At 43.4% G+C, this 27,270-nt stretch overlaps 1 protein-coding gene and 1 non-coding gene across 3 annotated transcripts; one reads left to right on the forward strand and one right to left on the reverse strand.

Annotated features, from left to right (window-relative positions):
* Positions 5,746-25,880, reverse strand: CRK (CRK proto-oncogene, adaptor protein). Of its 2 annotated transcripts, none has more exons than XM_018064383.1 (3): positions 25,429-25,880; positions 17,457-17,992; positions 5,746-8,389 (listed from the first exon to the last, which is right to left on the reverse strand). In XM_018064383.1, the coding sequence occupies exons 1-3, from the start codon at positions 25,667-25,669 to the stop codon at positions 8,252-8,254; spliced, it is 915 nt and encodes a 304-aa protein (XP_017919872.1). In that variant the 5' UTR covers positions 25,670-25,880; the 3' UTR covers positions 5,746-8,251. The 2 variants fall into 2 exon arrangements, with proteins under 2 accessions (XP_017919872.1, XP_017919873.1); XM_018064384.1 differs by having other exon boundaries at positions 17,627-17,992; positions 25,429-25,847.
* Positions 15,701-15,773, forward strand: TRNAE-UUC. The gene has a single exon. It is a non-coding gene; the product is annotated as a tRNA-Glu (tRNA).

Genomic DNA, 27,270 nt, shown 5'->3' on the forward strand with positions numbered 1-27,270 from the left:
CAAGAGAAGGCAATGTTATAGACATTGTGTTGGTTCTAAGGCTAAGCCTTAAGAGGCCTTGTGTGATTCCATCTGTTCTCTTGGAACCCTGTCAATAGCCATGAGAACCAGTCCAGGCTACCCTGTTGAAGGATACAAGATCACAGGAAGCAGAGATTAAACTCTGCTGGCTGAGGGCCATTCAAGAACCAGCCAGCCCCCAGCCAATTGGAAGCTAGATATGTCAGTTAGATTAGCCCAGACCAGAACTGTCCAGCAGAACCAAACCGAAACTAAGCTGCAGAATTGTAAAATAAAGGATTGTTTTAATTCACTATGTACCGATGTGGTTTATCCTGCAGCAAAATCTAACTGACACTGTAACCTTAAATCCCTAGGAATATTACTACTCGCCGCTCCCACTTGACTTTTGATGATACCTAGCCCACCCATCCTGAGGTTCATTCTTTTGTTCAAAATACACACTCTGGGTATCTTGCTGTGTGTCAAGCAGAGCTGGGTGTTGGAAATATGAGATATCTTGGGTCTTGTGACAGATACATGCACAGGCAATTTCAATTCAGTGTGACAACTATAGGCATATATTGCCAAGAGAAGACATGGAACAGATAGATAAGCCAAATTAGAGTGTAATTAGTGTAACTGAAGGTGAGACAGATAAAGACTGTACAAAAGCCTTGAGGGCTGAGCAAGTGGATTGCTCAGGTAAAGAAAGGACACAGGATGCTTGGGGCTGGTGCACGGGGGATGATCCAAAGAGATGATATGGGGTGGGAGCTGGGTTCAGGATTGGGAACTCACGTACACCCGTGGCGGATTCATGTCAATGTATGGCAAAACAGTATTATAAAGTAAAATAAAGTAAAAATAAAAACTAAAAAAAAAAGAAAGGACACAAACGCAGCATGGCTAGAGCTCAGAGTAGAGAAGGGAAAGTGAGAGGAGAGGCTGGAGACAGGAGCAGGAACTAGAACATAGAGAGCTCTGTATCTTCTGTAGAGGGAATATCTGCTGAGGGAGAATATAATCTATTATAAATTACAGAAAGCTCACTAAGGCTGCAACAAACATAACAAAGAGGTTGGAGGGGCCAGAATTAGAGGCATTCTAGTGACGTTTTAGGTCATCCAGATGAGAAACACTGGCAGTCTGAACTAAGGCAGCAGCAGTGGGGAAGGAGATAAGTGGACTGATTTTAGATGGTCGGGAGTTAGGACTTAGCAAATGATTACAGATGGGATGAACTCTCCAGAGGAAGAATAAAAGATGGTCTTGGGGTTTTGGCTTAGCCAAATGGTGCCATTGAGACAGGGGATATGGATGAGGGGCTGATGGGGGAAGGGACAATGAATTCAGTTTGGAATATATTAAAGAGTTTGAGGTTCCTTCAAGATCTCCAAAAGGTGTTCACTAGGCAGTTGGATATATCTAAGACCAGACAATATTCTATTCATTTGTTCATCATTAGAAAAAAAAAAAAAAGCAGGTGGCTAATAGTTGAGGAGCTTAGGGACTAGAAAGTGCCTTGAAATGGAAGAACCAGGGCTTTGGGAAGACAGTGAGAGAACAGAAAGGCTAGAAAGTAGTGATCAGAGAGTAATATGTTTTAAGATTCCAGGGATATCACAGTATAAGATAATGGATTTGAGGCAGTCAACAAAGTGAGAAGCCAAGGTGATGAAAATGGTAACCCCAGATGACAGCAGATCTTGGCAATATGAAACACTGAGAACCAGATGACCAAATAAATAAGAAATTTGACTGGGACAGCAAAGACAGTAGGGAGCCTAATAGGTTGGTAAATCTTCAAGATGAGAGTCCAAAAATGGGGGATGTGTGGTCAGAGAAGACTTAGGACAGCTTGAGGATGACAGTAATAAAATGAGAGGTCATCAAGAAGCCTTACATTTGGGACAGTTAGAAAGATGACAAGGGGAGCTCTGGAAGGAGCTGCTTGGCCCCAGCTGTCCTGGTATGGATTGTTTTTGCTTCAGAATTCAATTTCCCTGGAGGAAAGATCAGCAGCCCTGCAGCAATGTTTCTCTAAAAGGGAGACCAGGGATAGAGTTGCCAGGTTTAGCAAATAAAAACACAGGATGCCCAGTTAAATTTCAATTTCAGGTATTACATAGGTCATACTTACACTAAAAAATTACTTATCGGGTATCTGAAGCATCTTATTTCTACAAAGCTTTGGCATCATGTGGCCCTAACACTCTGACAGATGGTCAACCTCTCAACTATTCAATTCACCTCCCTTGTATTAGTTGGAGTAGGCTAGCTAATTCAACCTTAAAACATATGGTTGAACAAACGTTAATTTTGTCACCAGGCTCCCCAGGTGGCTCAGATGATAAAAAAATCCACCTGCAACATGGGAGACCCAGGTTCAATTCCTGGGTCAGGAAGGTCCCCTGGAGAAGGAAATAGCAACCCTCTCCAATATTCTTGCCTGAAGAATTTCACAGACAAAGGAGCCTGACAGGCTGCAGTTCAAGGGGTCACAGAGAGTCAGACACAAGTAAGTGAGTAACACTTTCACTTTTTCAAGCTGGTCATGAAGCCAAGGTGCCCCTCTCAGTGTAGTCACCTTGAGCTCATGTGGATGAAGGCTTTACCCTGGGTGTCATCTCCATTCCTGCCTGACAGGAAGAGCATGGAGGAGCTCCTAGAGGAGCTATCTAGAGGCCAGGCCTGAAAGTGGTCCAGGTGCTTCTGTGCATAGTCCATTGGCTGCACTCAATCACACAGTCATGTGTAATGCAAGGGAGCCTGGGAAACATTAAGTGTGCACAGGAAGAGAAGACTATGGCTTTGAGGGAGCAATCTGCCACACCCCCTATATCAGTTTATCCATGGATTCCCTAGGGATCAAGATTCTGGATCAATAATCTCTGCTTGAGAACAGGTACCCACACATAAACCATATCCTAACTGCTACTGAAAATGCTGATCAGGGACAGAGTTAAAGATCATTACATGCATTCCTTTTTCCCTAGACATCAGGTTTTTTTGATAGCTAAAAGCGGTACCTATCAAACAGATCTCACTAGAAAGAAGAAAGTCAACCCTGTTGGTCCAAATTCTAGCTGCTAGCCCACCAAGCTGTGTGTTTTCTCTTGGCATTATGATGCAACAACTCATGTTATCCCCTGGTTCTTCCTTATGCAAATGTTGGTTGCTGTGAAAACAAAAATGCCTGCCATTGATCAAAGGGCAGAGCTTGCTAAGGAACAAGAGATGACGAGATGGTTCAGGCATAAACCTAACCCTGCACGCATGTTTATTGAACAAGGGATATAAGAAACGGGCAACTTCTTATTGAAAAGAAAAAGTCAAAGTAGAACTTGATTCTAGTAAGAGAAAAGATGTGGCCAAAGAATTTACGTAAACTGTTTCCTCTGCTTGCACTCTTTTTGGAGGATGGTACCTGGCTTTCTTTTTTGTTGTGGTATCATAAGGCTCATAAAAGGATTTGGGCCTCAGACTTGGGACACTTTTGTCTACTTTCTACCTACTCTGACATTAGAGAGGGGCCAATGCAAGGAGATCCAACCAGTCCATTCTGAAGGAGATCAGCCCTGGGATTTCTCCTGGAAGGAATGATGCTAAAGCTGAAACTCCAGTACTTTGGCCACCTCATGCGAAGAGTTGACTCATTGGAAAACTCTGATGCTGGGAGGGATTGGGGGCAGGAGGAGAAGGGGACGACAGAGGATGAGATGGCTGGATGGCATCACTGACTCGATGGACGTGAGTCTGAGTGAACTCGGGGAGTTGATGATGGACAGGGAGGCCTGGTGTGCTTCGATTCATGGGGTTGCAGAATCAGACACGACTGAGCAACTGAACTGAACTGAATGCCGTGTACCACAATGCACAGACAGAATTCGAGAGGGCCCTGCTCCCCTTAGGTGCTTTGAGTTGCTGCCTCTGAGGTCTGTTACTGAAAGACCTAAATGACAACAGGATAAGGTATGACTACTCTCAATATTGTTTAGGCTACTAAGCTACTTCTATTACTGGCATTTTAGAACAAGATAATTCTGACATTTTTGTTAATTCATTCTTTTCGAAAATATCACCAAAACTAGAAATTACAATGTAACCAGTGAATGATCTTCACTGTATGAATATAGCTTCCCTCTAAGTGATCCATTCGCCTCTCCTATGGTGGGGGGGGGGGAAGCAAAGCAAAACATGAAAGCACTGGAGATCTCAAGGCTGGGCTTTGTCAAGCATTTCACATTTCAGAAACAGAATGACCTACGGAGTTGGGTGTTACTTTAACCAAAATTAAAAATGAACCTACGGCCTTGGACCATACCCAAGACCAGGGGTGCTGGAGAGAGCAGCTGAGAGGTAAGCAGTCGGGTCCCTATTCCCCAGACTCAAATCCTGCCAAGGAAAACATTATTCAATCAACAAATATATATTTTCTGCTGTGAGTCAGGCTCTGTGCTGGGCTCTGGAGATGATGAACAAGTTAGACATGGCTGCTGTCCTGATGGAACTAATTTATAGTCTAAGGGAAGAGGCGGAATAAAATCAGAGAAAGAATAACAATCTGAGAGAAGTGCTGAAAGAGATCAGGGAAGACATCTCTTGACAAAGCAGCATTTAAGCCAGAACTGAGTGGAGGCAAGTTAAGCTCGCTTTCAACCTATATCCCAACAGAATCCTTAAGTCTTGCTCTTTGAAACTCGATTCTTAATAGCAGTTCTTCTTGGCCCCCTACCTTATCTCCCCATTTCTTTTTCTTCATATATGTAGCAGCCGAGTTCCAAATTCTTAGCTTCCTCCTGCAAAACTTTGGAAGATTATTTTCATCTGTGGACAGGGCCACTTCTCTCTTCACATCTGTAAGAGGAATAGACTTTAATCTGAAGACCAGGGTCACAAAATACAAGACTGTTATGATTACTCCAGGCTATGTAAAGAAATCCAACTCCACCTATCACAAAGATTTTATTTCTAATTGATAAAAAAGTGGAAATATATTTAAATCACCTTGCTGTTAAGTGTGTGTACAGCAAACATGGCTCCCTTGCAGTGGCTGCCTTTATTTACCTCTGAGTTGATATTCTGCCATGTATACAGCAGTAGCTAGACTGTTCATTTGGGTTCAAGGCAGAATACCCTCTGAATGACTGACCACACGTCCTTATCATCTTAGAACTGCACTATCCATAGGAACAGAAGACTAGGACGTATAAAGTGAACTTTTTAGGTATATATCACACTGTGCATATGCATCTAAATATACATGTGCTTTGAGAAAGCATGGGAAGAACAAAATGTTTAACTTTTTAAATTTCCTAAATTATCTACACTGAAGTAGGGTCACTTACATAAAAAAAAGGGAAGTTATACTGAATATCTCCCCTAACATTCTAAAAACCTATCTACTGTGTAACAGCCCACTTCTCACTTGCTTTATGAAGACCCCTACCACAACCATATTTTCTGTGAACCCACGTGTGATTTGGTATTACCTGCTCACATCATTCCAGCTTTCCAATCCTTATATAATCATTCTTCTTATATTCCCCTCAAATCATTATTTCTGGACTTCTGGAGACCCTTCAAAGTAACACCAATGATTGATCCCATTTTTATGAGTACCCACAGTGTGTATAATTGTTTATATGATTTTTCATAGGCTGTTGAGTACTACACACAACTCTGACTCCCTAAGCATAAAAGATTCAGCTCTTTTGTGAAAAATATTCAAAGACTGCTTTCTTCAAAAGATCACCAAGCCAAACATTTGGCCATATTTTTATTTACTACATATACTATAAACATATACAATACATGCTACAAAAAAAATTTTTTTTTAATTGAACTGTCAAGAAAGTGTATAGTGTTATAATACAATGGCACATGTTTCATACTTTATTTCAAATTGGTTTGCTTATCATCCATTTCAAACCTTTAATAGTGAAATGTTACTTATGGATAATTAAAATTATCTATTTGCATTATTAACAATAAACAATTCCAACAATTAATAAGAATTAACCATGTCAAATATTAGTATCCAAAAAAATGGGTTTTTGCAGAAATTATTATATAAAATATAGCAGCCAATTTCGGTTTATTTTGCTCAGTGACAATGTACATATGCACTTGAATAGGATTCTTGCATTTGCTTTTGGAAGATACTTATAAGAAGTCCTCTGAGTTCTTAAGGTCCAACGACTGCCAAACCCAGCCAAAACCAACCCGACAACTCGTGTAATGGCTCTGGACAACCAATCACTGAGAAAGTCTTCTGATTCGGGTAGAGCTGCATGTTCCACCAAAATTACACATGATGAAGAGAGACATTACAAGCCAGTATCAAGGTCAGAGGCGAAAAAAAAACACAAACATTCAAATCAGCTGTGACAAAGCTTTTCTACAAATATTTTAGATGTCATACTTTCAGGAAAACAAGACTTAACGTGTATTGGGTTTTACAGTATCTATGCTCTAACTGAAAATTTAAGAGTCATCAGATGGAATTAAATCTAGTATTGCAAACCTGTCCATTCAACATTATTGAGCACCCACTATGTGCATAGCACTGTGCCAACATTTTCAAAGTTGAGTATTAATGTCTTTATCAAGCACTATCTTAGTGTGAGGTAAAAATATATTAAATTAGCGTCAACTCATTAGTTTGCTTGTGGTAATGTATGTAATCCTGTGCCAGCTGGCTTCCCTGTGCCATATAATGAGCTTCTGCACACCTCGCATTCCCTCTCACAAATCTGTATGCCGGCTGTGCCAGGCACGGTGCTAGTCACGGGGATATCATGATTTGGCATACATTCAATGAATGCGAATTAATCTTAACCTAGGCAAAACAACTGGAAAAATACATTACTTTTCTAACATGAGGCCCAAAGCAAAGAACACGGTGTTTCTATTGGTCACATCACACCACAGACCAGTAAGTGCCTCTAGACTGGGAACTAAATTTGAAAAAGTTTCATACGGTAGTCTAAATAGCCTACATCATTTTTGGTCTCAGAAGTCAATTCTTTGGAGCACCTGACCCTATATAAACCATTCCATACTTAAAAGGGTTTGTAAACTAAACTTGAACACAAAGAAAAAGAGCCCCAAGTGAAGGCAATTTATAACACAGTGTGTTTCAAGCACTATTCTGGCCATATGAAACAAATAATACAGAAGTAATTCATGATTGGTTCAAACATTTTTCAAAGCACTAAAACCCTATCCCCAAACTCATGTAATCTTAACTTGATTTTTATACAAGTTGTACATAAAGCAAAGGGCAGAATTTGGCCCCCCAACCATCCATGGAATATTCTAAGTGATTGGTCCTTCCACTCCAAGTAGAAGCCAAGAATTCCAAAAAGTCCCCTGACAGAACAATGGCACTCAGGAGAATGGCATGCTGGGTCCCATTAGCCAGGAGTCCACTGAACTGCAGTAGCAATGTGAACCTACTGTGACCCCTCGAGGGATGGCAGAGAGCTGGGAGTTTGGCTGTCCACGCAGTGAATCCAATACTGGCTTAAAGCTATGCACTGAATAAAGTGCTCTGCACATCCTGCTTATCATCTGGAATGAAAATAAACACTTATCTTGAGAATTAACCTATCTGCAGGTTTGGGGAAAAGGAATTACAAGGCTTGAAAGAATCCCAAGAAAAAGTATGAAGCATTGACTGGGAAGGAAGACAAATGCCTCTAGTAGTGTCCTCAGAATTCTCAGGATTTGAACTGTCAGAATGAGTCACACAATGGTCATGTTCCGTAAATGAAAAAGCAATCCCACTGGGTACTATTCACACGTGCATGATTACTTCATGGGGTGGAAGGGAACAGTCTATTGCCATTTGACAGCATGGTTTCACAATGAAAACCAAACCATTGAATAAATCAGGGTAAGTGGTGTGCAACACTTCTCTCCCGTCCATCAATTTTCCACAGGTTGATTTGTATTGCCTGAGAAAAGGGAGGCAAGATGCCGCTCCTTTCAGATACACTCAGGCAACGGTGCTACCACCTAAAATCACCAATTCAAAAGTTAACACACAAGCCCTCCAGTTTCGTACCCTGAATATGGTAAATAAGACCAGGGATGGAGTAGTTCAGTCTAAAAAAGATCACAGGCAACAGAATGCTTATATAAACTAGACTGCTTTGACATCTGTAAGAAAACTGTATAGATGACAATTGGAAAAAAAAAAGATTGTTCCCATCTGTCAGCAAAACTGTTTGTTGAGCTATACTCAGCTGAAGTCCTCATCGGGATTCTGTTGATCCAGCAGACGGACATGTGTGAATGGGAAGTGACCTCGTTTGCCATTACACTCCCCTTCCCACTGACCACTCACATTAATCTTCGTAACCTTTACCAGCTCACCGACCTGCAGGAGGAGAATAAGGACAGCACTTTATTTCCAGTTATGAATGCAAGCTGAAAAACTCCATTCTCTGGTTAGCCATACCCTGCCCATGTGATTGCTCTAGGGCTGATATTACAGAAATGGCTATTTGCTGCCTCCCAAGCCCCAGCCACCAGACCGATTACTTATGGTTAATGCAGGCAAGAGGAAGAAGTGATTTTAGTAGTGCAGAGAATAACAGAGTACAGAAAATAGGAGGGATGCTAGAAAATGACACCTTTTGGAAAGTTCAAGTGTCTCTGGAGCAGCAACCCTACCTAGGATGATCTATAGGCCCTGTCTTTGTACTCACTACTCTTAGCTTCCTGCCTGGTCCACACTGGCCCTCCCCTCTCTGGCATAAAGCAGTGGAATCCCCTAGCCCACTCTTAGACACACATCCTGGCCTGGTGTTGCTTGTAGAGCAGAAGGCAATCAGAGGAAGCATACTTCATTTGGTCCCAGAAAATGGAAGTGTTCCCATCACCGTCCTACCAAGGCAAGGCTTTCCCCACCTTGGTATAGGCCAAGACTCCAAATTCCATCAGCTTCCTGAAAGCCTCAACCTTCTTCAGCTAGTTTTACTTGGCAGGCCACTGCCTGCCAGTCCCCACCACTACCCACCCCTAGCAGGTACTGACAGACTTTGCTGCTCCCTCAATGCCACCTGGTACCGGTTCCTTAACAACAGTAGGAGGACATCGTGTTTCTGCTGTTACAAAAAGTTTTCCTGTTGCAACATCAAATATTTTTGACAATCTAGGATATATCTGTATCTTACTATGAAACTTAAAAGACAAGGTGTTTGATGGATTCACCCTGTAGCAAAGTATTTAACAATGGTGAGGTAAGTTCCCAAATGTCACTAAAGAGCTTTATGACTCTCCTTGAATTATCAACATCTGAGTTCTGCACATGCAAGTGGTTTATAAACGTTACTGTTCATTTGGTTTCATTAATAACGATATTTAACTCCCATAAAGTACTATAGTGCTTTATATAAAATCATTTTCTAATAATCATATAATCCTATAAAATAGGAATTCATTTTACATATGACATTCAGAACAACTACATGTTACATCTGAAGTCACAAAGCCAGTGACAGGGCCGAGATTTGAGCCCAGAAGTATCCAGCTCCCAAGCCCATTTATGTTCTTCCACTATATTAAGAACTTTCAAACTATGCTCCCCTGGCCCTGCAGGTTCCTTCCCTAGGAAGGCCTGTAGGCTGACTACTGGCCAAAGCCAACTCAAGTTTAGGCCAGGGGCTTCTCTTAAACCAGCCTGATCTCACTCACAGAGGAAATAGGTTACCTACTGACCTACCTATAGTTTCCTAAAGAATTATATGAAAAGCTTAGAGGCCTAAAATGGCTGCAGGAATCATAAGATGCTGAGAAAAGGAAGAGAGAAACCATGGAATATTAGGGAGACAAGGGATAAACAAGGGTGAAAAAAGACAGCAGCTTGATGGGTTGATGAAGGCTGATGGGGAAAGGTGAGGAGAGAGGAAAATGACACTGCATATCTGTCTTTGCAAACAGATCCAACTCCTATAGGCTCTAGCACCCAGGGTTCTGTTTATTACCAGCAATCTTCCGATTCAATTCCTGATATCTGAGCAGACCAACTATGACAAGCAAAAGTTTTCAGTCTTTGTAGAGGAAGATCTGAACATCACATGAGAAGTTCCTTGGTGGTAAAAACAGTCTGGAAGACTTCTTATATCTCCAATTCTAGTTCTCAAGACTACCTTGCTGTTCTCATCTTTTAAAAATTCTTACAGTATTACAAGAAGTTAGCCTCTATATAAACTCCATAACATGTAACTATCCCTTAGTGAATTTTCCTCCTTTCTGACCTGTTAGCTACCTTGACCCCCCAACCTTCTCTCACACACACATACAACACGTTACTGGAATTGATGCCCCTGCACTGCTAGCCCCTTGCTATGTTACAGTACTTTATGTAACTTTATGTACTTTATTATAAAGTACAATGCTCTTCCCTCTCATTTTTATTATATACTCATGTTATACTCAAGTGCTATTCAGATAGCTGGACCCAGAATAAGTTCCTGACCTTAAGAAAGGAAAAAAAAAAAAAAAAACCACCACTTAAAGGAACAGGTATGCTCGTGTCAAAAATTTAAACTGCCACTCATGGGACTTCCCTGGTGGTGGCCAGTGGTCAAGACTCTGCTTCTACTGCAGGGGCATGGGTTCGATCCCTGGTTGGGAAACTAAAATTCTACATATAGGAAAATAAATAAATAAATAACCTTGCCACACATGTTAGATTCTCCTCCAGATGAGGAGCAAGTGGCCAATTTAAGAAGCTGGTCTGATGCCATTCCAGCTATCTGAATCCATCATTTTACTGATATTAAAAACACAACCAAGGGACATGAGGGAACATTCTGGAATGCTGAAAACATTCTATACTTTCACCTGGGTGGTTGTCACATAGGTATATGCGCATGTAAATTCACTGATCTACATACATACTTAGGATTGGTACATTCTACCAAACGATTTCATAGCTAAATAAAAAGGTGAAAAGAATGTTATGTTTCTCCAGCTTTTCTTTGTTGCTCAGTTGCTCAGTCGTGTCTGATTCTTTGTGACCCCATAGACAGCAGCATACCAGGCTTCCCTGTCCTTCACTATCTCTCAGAGCTTTTCTAGGTGTTTTGTAAAAGATGGGTCTTCAGGATACAAACTTAAGTCCACTATTCTACTTGACACCAAAACCCAGGTTTAAACACCTCTCTTTAAGACTGTCATTCTAAGAATAAGATTGTTGTTATTCTTAAACATTCAAAGTGCTGTCTCAAACCATGCCCCAAAGAGCTCTAAGCGACAGGTAGTTAAAATGTGGACCATCCACCCCCTCCATGTCATCAGTACCACAAAACCACACTAGCTTCTCCACAAGAGAGCAAAGCCTTCTGCTCTGCCCTCAGACCATTCTTCCTTCAGAGCTCTAAATGAGAAATAAGTCAGGGCTCCTGTACAGCAAGATGCTAGCAGGGAGAAGAATGGAATGAAAGGTAGGCCTTTGGACAGCATCAGGGTCATCTCTGACACACACTCTCCTGGTTCTACCCTGCAGAGAAAGACTCAGGAAAAGCAACCATCTTCTGGAATCCAGAATCTTTTCTTTTTAGTTGATTAGGTTCTTGGCAGAAAAGTCCAAACATCAAGGGGTGAAAGAAAGGTCGTGTCATGACTCTGAAATGATTCTGATTTTTAAATGGGTAGAAGAGGAAAGCTGTAAGCATTTAATAGGCTAATTAACCTGCCCAAAGTGGCCTTGAAGTACAAATACTTCGAGGTAGACCTTATTAAAATTAAATACCAATGCATAATACCCTATGGGTTCTTTCTCCTGAAATAGTCAAAGCACATAGGGAGTCCTGGGGTCAAGAAGGCAAAAACATGACTATCTTTGAGAAAACATAAGGCCCTCGAGTTCCAACCGTCTGGAAGACGGTGGGTATGGAGCCTAAGGCAGAGTGCAGGAGGGGATGGGGCAGCCTGGGAATACAGCACTCCACTAAGTGCAGTTCTTTCTCCAAGTCAGAAGTGACACCGGAATTTGTGGTCCTTTCCCCGTCAGGCAACAGCACTCTAAAGCAGGGTGCCCTCAGCCAAGACCAGGGAGGGTCAGGGGGATGCACACAGGTTTGAAGCTTGGTGCACTAACGCAAAGACAAAGAAAGCGAGACTGAGTGCCTGCCCTGGAAATGCTCCAATTTTAAGACACAAAGGAACGTACCTGCAGTAGTAACTATAGTTCTCACATTACTGATTTCAAAATTCACGTTACAGATGGAAGAGAAAACCCTCATCTGTGCACTAACGAAAACGAAAGAACTTCCAAAGGACCCGAAGCACGACAAGGCAGTTAACCTTTCTTCTCGTGAGGCAGACTCCACTAACACCCTGTAAAGGAGAGACTGGTGATTCTTTCACCACCAAGGTACTATTTTAGTGCCGAGTTAGTTCCTTGTCTCTCAACCCTATACCACACCCTCAAGAGTAAGTCTGCAAGTAAATCACAGCATCATCTGTAAAGAGGACTGAATGTAGTTACTTTATTTTCCTCACTCCCAGGGAACTTAATGAACACTCACCTTTACCAGTGAGTTCCAGGGACAATTAGAAAAAATATGACGTCCAAATGGCATTAATTTTTGGTGTTCCCTAAATAGGAGACACCGGAGACTGTGTGACCTCCCCTGCCGGCGCAACCCCAGGCGACTGCTTTTCTAGTTTCTATCCCTGCTGTCTAACAGGAAAGGCATCAATAGTTGCCAGTGTTTCTTTGATCCAGATTTGCTGCATGATTCCTGTAAGCTCAGGGCAGGAAACACATCTAACTCACTTTATGTAAATAAAGCCAGGGAAACCAAGTACTGAGACAGACTACAAGGATCTTGTTTTCAAATACTTTCAAACACACCAAGAACACATTTCAAGATTTGACTGAAGGAGGGAAAAAGGGGTCAGCAAACTAGGTGGCCCGTGAGCCACGTCCAGCTTGCTGCCTGTTTCTGTGAACAGTTCTGCTCTAACTCAGCAAGCTCAGGTGCTGTTTGTCTATGGCTGCTTTCTCGCTATAGTGGCAAACTGACAGAGGCTGCATGGCCTGCAAAGTCCTTTACAGAAAAAGCCTGCAGATCCCTGATCTGAGGAATAGGTAATATTTAGGGCCCATCTAAAATCTCTAAAATCAGTGAAGACAAGTGAGGCCAATTCAGTCTTAATGATTCACTTGCCTCAGAGATGGACTGAAATGCCCATGGCTCATATTCGTGGGTCATTGCAGGTCTTTGAGATTTAACTCGTAGGTACGCTTCCTGATGTCAAGCAAAAGCACCACACTGAAGACAGGTGTTACCCTGATTGTAGTCCAAGTCCAAAAAGATTTTTCTGTAGCTCAACAACTGATAGTAACTAAAACTAAGTTCCCCATCTTCTTGATGAGAGGTACACAGAACAGGTACATTTTAGCTCAACTTAAGGAATTTTCTAAGAACTAGTACAGTCAACAGGACCAGAGGTTCCCAAACTGAAGAGTCAGAGGCACTGCAGCAAATTCTGAGGGGGCCCACCAAGTATTTTGTATTTTTGAGGGAAACAGCAATACCTGATGTCTATTATGCCATGTGAACTACTAACTCTAAACAGTTAACAATTTTGATATCAGATTACACTACATCCCTTTCAAAGATGTCATGTCTTTGCAAAGCTGGGCTTTGGCAGTTGCTATGATAAAAATCAAGTACCTTATGAAAAAACAGGTGTGGAACAGGAAATGAAGGTGGCAATGTTCCATATGATCCCAAGGTTTGAGAAACTTTGCTATTTAATGGGGGGTTAAGTAACTGAAACTATTTTATTAAAATGAAAATATTATTTTCTTTCAATTATGTTTATTATTTTTTCAAGTGGGTATGAAGTTATTACATATATAGCCAAGACCTGTCATGCAGTTCTTACACTTCCTAATCTCATTTTTTCTCTCTGGAACAAAGGGGAAATTAAGATCTTCACTTCACTTTTCCATATATAGGTCAAAAGGCCTAAATAACTTAAGGTTTCAGAGCTCTACATGGGGAGATGTAGAGTTAATATGGTCACTGCTGCATATAATCAGGGACCCATGGAACTTTACGTCTTCCCTATCTGCGACCAGAAGAACAGGTTCACACCTAAGTCCACCTGAAAAGCTCCTTGGTTACTCAGAAGTCTTATCTATCAAAGGCAAGAGGCCAGGCTGAATCAGAAAATGGAAGTTACATGATAGTACATTCCAAGATAATGTGATTGTTCTGGACAGTCTACAGAGGCATGAAATAAACTTTAACACCTGCAATTTACAAGATAAGATTCATCACTATTCCAGCTCCCAAGGAGCCATGACTCATGAAACCAAAACCAATCAAATAGAAATCTCAGATCAAATCTAAGACCAAAAAAGTAAATGGTGCCTCTGCACTGTTCTAGCGCTACTTCCAGTGTTTCTCCTTCAAAATACATATGTTTAAAACCTGTCTATTAGAAGCTCCAGGATGGAACAGATGGTGTCCTCCTGGTTCAGTTACATTCCCCCAGAGTTACAGTGAACCAAGGAATACCCTTACTTTGGTTGTTTGCTAGAATTAATGCCTTCTTTCCAACAACCTTCATTCCTACTAGAGAAATCTGATGGGTGGGAAAAGAGGAAGTAGTCGTTGACTTATATTCTACTGGAGGACTCTGGTCACAGAAAATATACCATGCAGGAAACATCCATCTGTAAGGGAAGGACAGGTGGATCCTGAACATACTCTTTAAGTACAGAAACCCTTCCTTCAAAAAAAAAAAACCTTAGAGAGACACCGATATATAACAGTAAAAACAAAGCTGCTTTGACTGAAGAGAGATAACCCAGAGTGCTGCATCCTCAGCTACCTTCTGGGAAATACTAGGAGTCTGAACCCTTATTATACCTGGGGTTCTGTCCACTTCTAAAATGCAATGATTTCAACATCAACTTCAAGTTAACCGTAAAACTTCACTGAAATGTGCCTAGCTTGTCTACAGATCTAAACCTGTAATGGGTCAACTACAGCAATGAACTTTTTTCTCATCTGAATGCGAAGGTCAGAAAGTCAGAGCTTCCTAATCTTATCTCCTGGCTTCGTCTCCACAGGGACTAGGCATCAGCTCCTATGGAAAACCAGAAATAGGAAAGGAACGCTGTCTCCCTGCACGGAGAGCACACGTGAGGACACGCTGCCAGTTACACCACACAAAACTGACGGGAGGGCAGCATCACCACTACGAAAGAGAATGTGCCACAGATGCGATCTGGGCATGGCTGAAAAGGCCACTGTAGATCTGGACTCCTCATATCTCCAACTAGTTTAAACAACCCATTTGATCCATCTCTTATTTTTTTTTCAATAAATGAATAGGGGTATCTAAGGTCTTTTCTAGCTTTAGATTTCTGTGATGCTAAACTTACATGATGTTTTCTTAAGTACATAAGGTGTTTTTAAAGTTATTATTTGGGGTATTTGTTCTAATGTGAAAGAGGCTGTCATCATCAGTCAACACATGTGGCTCCAAACTAATACCCAACCAAAAAAGGAAACTTAGTGACATCATAAAGCACTCTTCTACTTTAGTCTTTATTTCACAAGATTTAGGTTTCACAGTAGGAGACCAGCTCAACCATTTTGGAGCACTAAAGCCTCTAATTAAGGCAAGCATCGCTGGGGCAAACAATTCTGGGAATTCCCTGATGGTCTAGTGGTTAGGACTCGGCATTTTCACTGCCGTGGGCCCAGGTTCAATCCCTGGTTAGGAAACTGCTGCTGCTGCTGCTGCTAAGTCGCTTCAGTCATGTCCGACCCCGTGAGACCCCACAGATGGCAGCCCACCAGGCTCTCCTGTCCCTGGGACTCTCAAGGCAAGAACACTGGAGTGGGTTGCCATTTCCTTCTCCAATGCGTGAAAGTGAAAAGCAAAAGTGAAGTCACTCAGTCGTGTCGACTCTTAGATCCTGGAAACTGCTCAGTGAGGTCAAAACCAAACCAAACCAAACCAATTCTCTTTGAGAAAGGAATTGCAAATGGAAGCAAAATTAATGTGGTAACTATTCTCTCCTGGGTGCTAGCTAGCTATTCCCACACTCCAGCCTGGCTAACAGGGCCTGCAATAAGCGTCCAGAGTCACAGCTGTCACGGGCACAGCACCAGCTTGGCTGCTGCCATCGTATGAACTTAAATGAAAACATGAAGCTAGAAACTTGTTTTCCTTATCCTCCAAATTCTAAGTGGGAAAAAGTAGTGTGACCTAGACAACATATAATTCCTTTCTCATCAAAAGCAGGACACAATACTTTTCAGTCACGACATGATCTCAAAATATACACATTTTAAAAGCACACATTTTTTTCAGTTAAACCTGTAGACCTAATCCTTCTCTGCACCCACTCTTCAGAATGCAAATGAAAAATTTTAAATCCAGTAATATCAGACTATTTCAAATAAATTTCAGCTTACTGTACAGCCTTTTACTTAGGCAACTCCCACTCCTCACTGTATAAGCATGATCCAAAGGATTTTAGAGATTTCCATTTACAAAAATATATTAATACTTTAGCCCCTTCTCTGCTAACCTGTACCCCTGAGTAACTTCAGCCTATGCTCATGAAATTTAGCTACTTGCTTAAAGTTATCATATCTGAAAGGCTCTGAAAGACAGGAAAGCATGCCACTTCTAGCTTTTATGCTGAACCACTATCTCTGCATAACTCAGAAAGAGAGGGAGGGAAGAAGAAAGAGAGGAGGTAAGAAACAAAGCTGTGAGCACTAAAGATGAGAATAAACAATGTGATGGCTGGCCAGAGGAGATGGGCTACCAAGGATAACTATCCACCAGTAAAGGTAAAAATTTACTCCTCAGGAGGAACTGGTTTCTCGAGGATAAAATGCAGCAAACAACAAAGACCAAGTAAACCTGCTGCTTCTTGGAACTGACGCTTTTGGGTGTCTATCTCATTACACCTATACAATTAGTCATGGTAAGAAACCCCAAGCCCCCTAAAGTAAAAACACATTTCTATAAGAAAATTCACTTAAGTATTTTGATAGAGACCACTTATACTCAAATTTGTGGAGCCCACTTATGTTAGATAATGATAAACAGAAAGAAACAGATTAGAATGTAGATGAAAAAAAATATTTTAGGTTAATTCCTGTGAATTCAGGTAGTGTTATTAAAGAAGTCAAAGTATGGTTTAGTAAATCAATCAGAACATTCAGTTATACAGTTTTAAGCTTACTCATTCCAAAATAGGTTTTCTATAAAAAAGAGAAAACCCAACATTAAGTGCCAAGATCAGTACTTAATGGTAAAAGTACCATTCAACATCTATAACAATGTTACAATGCTGCTGCTTATATTCAGCATTCCTACAAAGCTCTAAGAGGTCTGAAAGGGAGACCCTGTAGCAGATCTCTTCTTTCTACATTTTGCACATTATGTACCTCCAAAGCCAAGGCTGTCTTGTCGTAGGCATTAGGGACTCGCTTCTGGATTACCCTGGCATAAATGGGCCCATTCTGGAGGTTAGGGAGCGGAGTGTTGACGCTGGGTTGGGCATAGGGCCCAGGCTCCGGCCCACCCAGTGGCTGTGGGTGGGAACCCTCCTGGTTACCTCCAATCAGAGCCGATACTGAGGCGGAGGCAGGTCTATACTTCTCCACGTAAGGGACTGGAATCATCCCTCTCTTCCCTTCGCTGTCCTCCGCATTCCACCACTGCTCTTCAGGCTTATCCCGGATTCTCAGGATGTCTCCTTTCTTAAAGGGAAGATCTTCTTCATCATTCCCATTAAAGTCAAAGAGGGCTCGTACATACTCTGCCTCTTCCTGCCTGATAATCACTCCACTACCCTGCCTGGATCTGGAAACTGGTTCTATCAACGTTGTAGTGTCCAAATAGTGTATTTTGTAGAATTCCAGTAAAGCAGGCAATGAATCAAATTCTTGATCTCCTATTCGGAGTCTGGAGGGACTCACCCCTAAAAAAAAAACAGAGCAGGGTATTATTGAAAGATATACTGGAGATGAAATGCAGATTTTAAGCATCTCCCCGCACATATTTACTCAATATTTAACCAGAAAGAAAGAGAAGGAAAAAAATAATCTAAATAACCCCTTCTCCTAACAGTAAACTAAAATCATACTTTGTAGCTCAAATGTTCCCTGGGAAGAAGGTGAGCGATCACGACCTGCAGCAGAGAAGAGACAGAGGCTGTGAGAGAGCAACCACGCCCGTCATGACAAGCTCACATATCGGACCAAAGACAGAGCACCATGGAAACCTCTTGTTCATTCTCCCAAAACGTTCCGTGGCTATTCCATTTGCAGAGTACAAGGGTTCAAGGCTGTGTTAGTCTTCTTTTTCTTTTCAACCTCAGGAAATGTAGCAACCTCTCCGTTTTCATAGGTCCCAGCAGCTATCCCAACAAGAGGTGGGATATTTTATTCTCAATCTTTCACTATGCAAACAATGCTCTTATGAGTGCTTTTATTAATGAACATTTTTTATTACCGCCTTAGGATAAACGTCTTAAAATGCAACTGCTGGATCAAAGGGTAAGAACACCAAGATTTATGTTGCCTGTCGTCCAAAAAGTTTTATGATTTTACACTCACACCAATGGATTATGAGTTCTCATTTCCCCCATGTCCTTGCCAGAACAGCAAGGATATCTCTTCTTAAATATCATCTTTGATTGTTTGATGTTTTTCACATTTATTGAATATTTGTACTTGTTTTGTGAAAATTACTTGTTTGAGTTCTTTGTTAAAGAGAGGGCCTAAACTACCCTCACCACTCCTATTAAAACCAGTCAGTCAAAACAAAAACCTAGCCAATCCATCTAAAAACCCTTTGCTGTTAACACTGTGAAACAGGAACACTGCGGTAGCCCAGCTGTCTAAATTGCTTCGCCACTCTAAAAAATGAGACCAAATTATTTTGTTCCGTGTTAGACAACACTCTGTCCAGATAGACCAGAAAAAGTACATTTAAAATTCTCTACTGGGGAGAGGTGAAGTGATAAACTTTGGAGGTTAACCAAAAGTCCTCAAGACAGAATGTATACTCATGAGTGACTTCTCTTTCCACCCATATGAAACAAAGGCCGAGACACAATGTAGAGGACAGATGCACATTTCTTACATTGCAAAAGTCCATCTGTGGAATTCATGGCTATAAACTAAAACGAGTTAATAGCCCAGTCAGTAATGTTGGCTGTCTCTCTGACTCAAGATGTTGAAATACATGCTCATACCCAGGATTGTCCATCTATGGCAAACGCTCCTCAGACACCAGCAGAATGCAACCCCAATAGCTCCAAGTGCAGAACTGGTGACTGGAGAGATGATTTTGGTTATGACCATACCAGAGCACAGTGGTGCTACATTCTGGAGTTTCTCTTCTCTAAAGCTCAAAACTGATGGGTAATAATTCCTATTCCAGCCTGGTAAACAAGGAAGACGCATGGCTACCTCATCTATCACCTCTAGGCTATAGTGATCCTTCAGGCCTGTGGAACTATGTGAAGGACAGAGTCAGTGTGAGCTCCAAGAAGACCGACTTTGTACTGCCTGGTCAAGAAAGCCTAAAGGGCAGAGTGGTAGGGAGAACCTTCGAGAACCTGGCTTAGAAAATTGTCCTGGTGACACCTAGGAATAAAAGTTCCCTTCCTAGAATTTACCCAACAATACGCCAAGGTACAAATGCCAACATGGCTTTCACTAGTCACCCTTTAGGGACGGTGCTCATTAATAATGAACATAACTCTCAAGTGAGGAAAAGTTACATGAACATCTGTCCCCAGGTTTGAGAAACTCACAGCACAGCTGCGCATACAAATGCAAACACAGTGTGGCTGGTGAGCAAGGAGCACAGCAGCGTGTTTCAGTAAGACTTCTTCTCCCCTGGCAGTCACTTCCAATTGGGGATGTACTCTACAAAGATCAGTGGCAACAACAAGCGATGTTTTAAGATAGAACAAAATTACTATAAAAGAATAGCTCTTTCCATTCCTGAATGGTTCTTTCTTTCCTTCTTTCGTTTTGCCACATTGGGAAACTTGGGAGATCTCAGTTCTCTGACAAGGAATTGAACCAAGATCCCAGCAGCAAAAGCCTGGAGTCCTAACCACTGAACCACCAGAGAACTCTCTCTTTTCCTATTCTAATGATATTATAATTATTCCATAGAGAAATACCTGTTTTTGTGTACCGCTGCAGCAGTTACATGTTATATATATATGTATGGGGCAATCAAGCTTCAGGAGAGGAGGGGGAACAAAATATACATACATAAGTTCCAGATAAGCCCAAACCTCACCACAGCTATGTGCTCCGGCTCCTTTTCCCTAGTTCATCTCTTTCCAGCCACAAACAGCTAAAGCCAGGAAATAGAAGGGCGGGAAAGGAAGGAGACAGTCAGTCAGTTTAGAGAACAGAACCAACAGCAGAGTTCTCCGAGCTGGGACTTGGAAAACCTCACTGACTTGTTCTCCATCAAACCTGTGCTGGATTCTAAATGTGCAGTTATGAACATAGCCAGCAATCAGAATCAAGGCAGTCAGAGCTATCTTTTAACCAACAGAGCTGTACACGCTCAACTCATCACTTCCAAGCATGTCCGCCCTCAGGTTACAACAGTTTTTACAATCCCCTGAGAGTTTTATGAAGAACACCCAAGAGCTCTGGGGGCTAAACAGGCCAAGGCACTTCTGGCATGGGCATCGCCACAGTGGCTCCATTGTCAGTCTCTTAACCTCACACTTGCTCTCCTTTCCTCTTTCCTAGATTCTCATTCCCTCTCTTCTTTCTCCACTGCCTATGGTATTTATAGAGATTCCTTCAAAGCTCTTACCATCTGTCCACTACAAAAGACTAACAAGGCCACTGACTTCATTTGAGAAAGTATCCTGAAAAAGCTCTAAAAATGGTGGATATCAGCATGTGACTTTGCAGATTCAGACTTACAAAGTTTGAAGAATTCAGGCTGTGGTATTTCTAGCTATCTGAATTCTTATTTAACTTTTCACAGGGATCTATATAATAATAATTTCTATCTAATAATAGTAAGTTCCTAAAAGTAGCTGGTATATTATAGATGCCCAATAAAAGGCCAATCAGCTTAATATACAACCCCCCCCCCAAACCTCTGAACACCTCTGTAAATTTTCAATTCTTCCCAAAGAAGATTCCATAGAATCTCAAGATGCTTCTCAAAAAGTTCTGTGGTCAGACTGGTTTGAAAAAACCACTGTCCAATACCTGCCTGTCTAGAGTCATACTTTCACATGAACATAGGGAAAGCTTAGAGAAGGCTGGCGATAAATAAACGCACTTTCTTTTACTACGGATTTTTTGGGGGGGGGGCAGGGTCTAAAATCTTTAAGTAACTCACTAAAGAACTCCTCATAGAACCACTGAATATCTTTAACTCATTAAAGAGTAAATCATGAGGACCAGGTTTGAGAACTACAAGGATGAGCCAAACAAATGAAATAAATGCTGGATGTTCAAAAAGGCAGTAGTGGATAAGAGGCAGTCCCCTAGGATCTCCAGAAGTGGCCTGGCCCAGCACCACCTTGAAGAGGCAGCACAATCATCACCCTAGCATCTGCCTCCACCCCCAAAATGAGACAAGTTTCTATGTTCCCCTCGCCCACTAGGGCCAACAGGTAGGAGGTTCTGGGCTGAGCAGGCAATGGAAGCCATCGTCTTGTTTCCACACACTGGCTCCAAGGCTCCTTCATACTGCCTGATGCACCCCCACCCACCACTTACTCCTTCAGACATGCTGTGAGCCTCTCAAAGCTGAGAACTGTTTTCCATTCTGCTTCAGTTTTTCCCTCTCCACCACATCTGTTAATATACCTAATGCTAGTTCCATTCCTAAGCATTTAATATACTAAAACTCATTTAACCCTTGAAATAACCCTGTCAGTACTAATTCCCCTCTTTCACTGATGAGGAAACTGAGGCAGAGAGAAGTTAAAGAACTTGCCTATGGTTATATGAGCAGTAAGCAGAAGATAAGGAAGGTTCAACGGAGAAGGCAATGGAACCCCACTCCAGTACTCTTGCCTGGAAAATCCCATGGATGGAGGAGCCTGGTAGGCTGTAGTCCATGGGGTCGCTAGGAGTTGGACATGACTAAGCGACTTCCCTTTCACTTTTCACTTTTATGCCTTGGAGAAGGAAATGGCAACCCACTCCAGTTTTCTTGCCTGGAGAATCCCAGGGACGGAGGAGCCTGGTGGGCTTCCATCTATGGGGTTGCGTAGACTCGGACACAACTGAAGTGACTTAGCAGCAGCAAGGAAGATTCAAACCCAGACTTCAGAACACAAGCTTTTAACTATTCTTCCAACTCATATTTACTGTTTTATCAACTGTTTATTGGACAAGGTCTAGTAAAACCTCATGTTCAAGAGGTAAAAACTAGTGGATCAATCAAGGATTGCAAAGTCTTCCCAAGAGGTACCCCTGACAGAGTGTGACCAGTAGACTTGATCAAGCCCTGCCCTATGGCCCTGGGGCACAGTCAGGGGACTTCCAGGCAACGGCAGCACTGGCAGCCTGTGGGAGCTAAACCCAAGGTAAAACAAGCTGACTGGAAAAAGTGGAGAGTATCTGGTCTATTGTGTTCATATACCTCTAAAATGTATAGCTGAGCCATTCCGTACAAATTAATCCTATGCATTATGCCCACAAAATACATTATATAATCCTAAACAAAAAGCTCAGTTCCCATATTTAATCTGGTAGATAAGGTTACTAAAAACTTCTTCATCACTGACTCTCGATAGCAGCTGCATACCGCCTGAGCACTGAAGCCAGTCTCTTGTCACCCTTTCCTTTGGTCTTTATCTAGGCCATGCCACGCGGCATGCAGGATCTCAGTTCCCCAGCCAGGGATCAAATCCATGCCCCCTACAGTGGAAGCGTGGAAGTCCCTCCTTTCAGTCTATAAACAGAACCTGGGGCCCAGAACAGACGCAAGTGTTGAGGCTTCAAAGTGCACTGCTGGGATCTCAAAAGTAAACTGGCTCTGACAGAAAGCAGTGCAGTGTAACAGTGTCAGCTCTCAGGCCACAATTCCTAGGTGCAATTCTGGCTCAGTCGCTTACAAGCTGTGTGACTTTGGGGCACTTTACTGTATCTCTGACTCTCAGTTTCCTCATCTATAAAATGGAAACAGTTTAATAAGTGGAGGTCATAGTACTTTCCTCACTGGACTGTTATAGACAGTAAATGAGACAAGGCATATAATGTACTCAGCAAAGTGCCTGGCAGAGAATAACCAGTCAATAAATGGCAGCTATTAATATTGTATATGCCTCTCTAAAATTCAAGAAATTCTTCTGTGTGGCTTCAAAAGAAAAGAGCTTCATGGGGGGAGGGGGAGAACAAAGATTAAGTAATCTTTATAAAGACAGCAACTGAATCAACTGTCCTATGCAGAAAATAGGGTATACGGCAGAAAAAAAAGGACCACAATGCCCATGAACTTTCCACACCCCAGCCACAAACTCTGGCAATCCTCACCTTCTCTCTGGGGCCAAAGATCTGAATTCATATCTGTTACGAAAAGGTGGAGCTCAACATTAAGGTAACAGCTGAGATTAAAGTTATCAACACCAAGACGTGGGGAAAGCTCAAACAAAGCTGTGTGTTAGTCAGGTCGCATCCAACTCTTTGCAACCCCATGGACTGTAGCCCGCCAGGCTCCTCAGTCCATGGGATTCCCCAGGCAAGAATACTGGACTGGTTTGCCATTTCCTTCTCCCAGGGATCTTCCCCACCCAGGGACTGAACCTGGGTTCTCCTACACTGCAGGCAGATTCTTTACCATCTGAGCCACCAGCAAAGCCCCTGCTGCTATTTCCAAATTTTTCAACCAACAAAACACACAGAAGGTTGGGAACTTGAGTTTCAGTGACTGTCTGCCATCATGTCACTGCACAGTAATGCAAAAACCCAGACATCATGAAGGTGGTAAAAAGTAGAAAATGTTTGGTTTAGAGTAAACACATTCCCACCTCATGTTATAATGCTATTAAACCACCAAGACTGAGAAAGACCTAGAATAATTTGTAAGCTTTATGATCCCTACGCTTTTTTAATTGGTATGTGTTAACAAGAGATTATCCCATTTCATTTCTGGTCAGAGAGAATAACCCTAAATTAGGACTCTCCTAAAAGAGCAAGTCTGCAAAAGCTGGTTCCGGAGTCTCTTAATTCAGGTGAGATTGGCCTGAATCTAGTCTCACGTGGTCAGGATTAAACTGCTTCCACCTGGAACAGCGAGGTGGCACTAAGACTCTCCGTACTGTTACACAGGTAACAGTAACCTCAAAATTACTCTGTATACCACAAATCTCAAGTACCAAGTGCACAAATCCCCTTAACAACTCCAGTGGCCTGGGTGACTGTCATATCTCAACCTTTAGCAAGGAATATACAGTGCAGATCATTTAAACTTTCAAGAGAGTCACTTCAGTGGGATCTGTTTTCAACATCTAGAAGACTCAAGCCACAGCCCTCAACTTACTGAACAAGGAGAGGCCCTGGAGGACAAACAAGACTGATAACGTTCGAGTCCGGGGAAAAATGAACTTCCATTCACTTTCAGAGAAAGGACTGTTTCCACTGGCTTATTTCTGAATTATTTCCTGAAATATAAAAATAAAAATCTTTCCTCCACTGATTGCTTTGAAAACTATAACCCCCCTCATTGTGGATAACAGTCTCTGGAAGCTCAGATCTCTTGGACACAGTCAGCCGGACATCAGCTTATTCAGGGTTGGTCACAGAGGCTTTTCTTCTATAACCAAGGCACTTAGCTCACCACCTTCATCCTCCGCGGGGGAAGAGGAAGGTAAAAGTATTTTGGAAAAATGCCCAAGAAAGGAAAAAGCTGACCGGTTTCCTGAGGGTGTCTCCATCCCTCTCGGCCAGTATGTGGTGACTTCCTACCAAAGGCCACCAGGGGAGTATGGCCAAACCCGGCTTTCCAACACTGCAAGAAATGTTTCAAGCCTAAAAAGCCACTTGTAGGATTATCGGATTCATTCCCGGCACCGCTGCCAAGTGATGCCCCGCAGTGCCAACATCCTTCTCAGCTCTTTGTCCCCACGTTGCCCGGCTCTGCTCGGGCGCTAGCCCCACCCTGGGGCCGAGGCAGTTCCCCTTCCCCTGGGCTGTCCTCCCAAGTCACACCCAGAGGCTCCTCCTCCCCCACACACTCGCGCTGGTCCGTGGGAGCGAGCCCCGGCAGAAGCTGCGCCCTGGCCACGCTCACTCCAGCCCTCTGCCCACGTCCCTCGTGGGGGTCAGCTCTCGAGGCGCAGCCAGCCAGACTGGGGAGTTCCGCGGCCCTCACCCCCGCCCCAGGCCTCCCGTCCCGTCCGTCCCTCACCGGGCGGAGGCTGGGCGGGCGACGGTGGCACCGGCGGGCGCGGGCCGCTGCTGTTGATGATGTAGTGGGAGACGCGCGAGTTCTCGGAGACGCTGAGCACATAGTCCCCGGGGCTAGTGCTCGAGTCCCGCACCAGGAACACCCCGTGCCGCTGGCCCTGCAACAGCGCCACCGCCTCCTGCCGACTCAGCCGCCCCCAGTACCAGCTACTCCGCTCCTCCGAGTCGAAGTTGCCCGCCATGGCCGCCTCCGTGCCTACACGCTGGGCCGCCGCCGCCGCCGCCGCCGCCGCCGCCGCCGCGCGCGCCCCTCCAGCCCCGGCCCCCGCCGCCCAGCGGACCGGCTCGGGTCTCAGCCTCACAGCAGCGCCCGAAATGGCGGCGGCGGCCGCGGGCCTTCCCCACCGGAAATGACGTGCTCCTGGCCCCCGGGAGGATGCCGGGAAGGGGACCACCGCCCGCCATTGGGAGAAGGGCAAGTGACAGATCGTGAGCGCATTGCGCATGCGGCCTCTTGGGCGTCGCCGCCTGGCTGGGACTGGGACTGCAGAGGGTGAGGGGGAGTCCAGGGCCGAGGGGCGGGGCTTCAGCTACCAGTAGGCTGTTGGCGACGCGGTTCTTTGCTCCTCCAGGTTTCAAGTTACTGGAAGGCCCAGGCTTCTAGGCAGCGACTAGGGTACAGAATTAGAGCAGAAAAGGTGATGTGGCCCCAGGGCCTGTGTTTCCTGAGATTGTCTTTTTCTGATGGTTCCTCCAGCTTCTCCCCACGCCTGCTGAAGTTCTTGTTTTCACTGATTCATTCAGCAAACAGTTGACCACATTTGCCCTGAGGGTGCAAAGGTCATCAAGGGTGAGCCCTTCCCTCACCGAATTCGCAGACCAGTGGGAGAAACCAGGAAACAGTCTATGAGGAAGGCGTGCCAAGTGGGGAAGGGGCAAGGGGCTCTAGGAACACATAGCATAGCCCCCTAATCCATTCTGTAGGGGAATCCAGGAGGGCTTGCACTGAATATTGAATGGCAATCAGGGAAGAGCATTCAAGACAAAGGGGACAGAGTGTGCCAAGCCAGGTGGAAGTATGGAGTTCTCTCTGTTTAGGCTCTCAAGACACCTACCCAGATTCTCTAAACTCTAACTGTGGCCATGGGTAGCCTTTGCTCTCCCTGCTGTCAGGACCATTTATACCTTTACATCCCGCATCTATTTTTGTATTCCTGTGACAGCCTGCTCACTGGTGTTCTATAGTCTTGCTGCCCCTAGTTGTATAGCACACATCTGCCAGTTTGCACTTTCTCAATTATAGCTCTGAGTCAGCTGCTATTCTGTATAAAACTTTTAACAACCTCCAGGTGTTAGAACTCCCCATTTACCTCACGGCATACAACCAAGCCACCATCTCATCTTCACCACCTCTACATGAACCTTGTGTTTCTTCTCTCTGGAATGCCCCTCCACTCCTTTTGGGATCTCAGTGACAAAAGTTTCCCCTTTCCTGACCATCACATCACTCCCTCTCTATGTACAGCCCTATTTCCTTATTATCTTTATTATGGTTCTTAACCACTGTACCGTAATCTTTCATCTACAAGTCTGTATGCCATGGTAGATCTCAAAGGCCAAGCATCTACTGTAGGAGGCACTCCATAATCATTTCGTAATAACAGCTAACATTTATTCAGGAAATAGTACCTGCCAGGCATAGTGCTAACTGCCCTTAGATGGATCATTTCATTTAATCCTATCAACAACCTTATGGATTGGTCCCATTTAACCCATGAAGCTGAAATGATGCTGAAGCTGAAACTCCAGTACTTTGGCCACCTCATGCGAAGAGTTGACTCAT

This window comes from Capra hircus, chromosome 19 (assembly GCF_001704415.2).
Source record: "Capra hircus breed San Clemente chromosome 19, ASM170441v1, whole genome shotgun sequence".
NCBI lineage: Eukaryota > Metazoa > Chordata > Mammalia > Artiodactyla > Bovidae > Capra > Capra hircus.

Coding starts and splice junctions, on each gene's coding strand:
- CRK (XM_018064383.1), bottom strand. CDS start 25,669: ATGGCGGGCAACTTCGACTCGGAGGAGCGGAGTAGCTGGTACTGGGGG. Junction 17,993..25,428: donor GCCCGCCCAGCCTCCGCCCG/GTGAGGGACGGA, acceptor TTTTTTTTTTAG/GGGTGAGTCCCTCCAGACTC. Junction 8,390..17,456: donor AGACAGCCTTGGCTTTGGAG/GTACATAATGTG, acceptor CTCCTCCTGCAG/GTCGGTGAGCTGGTAAAGGT.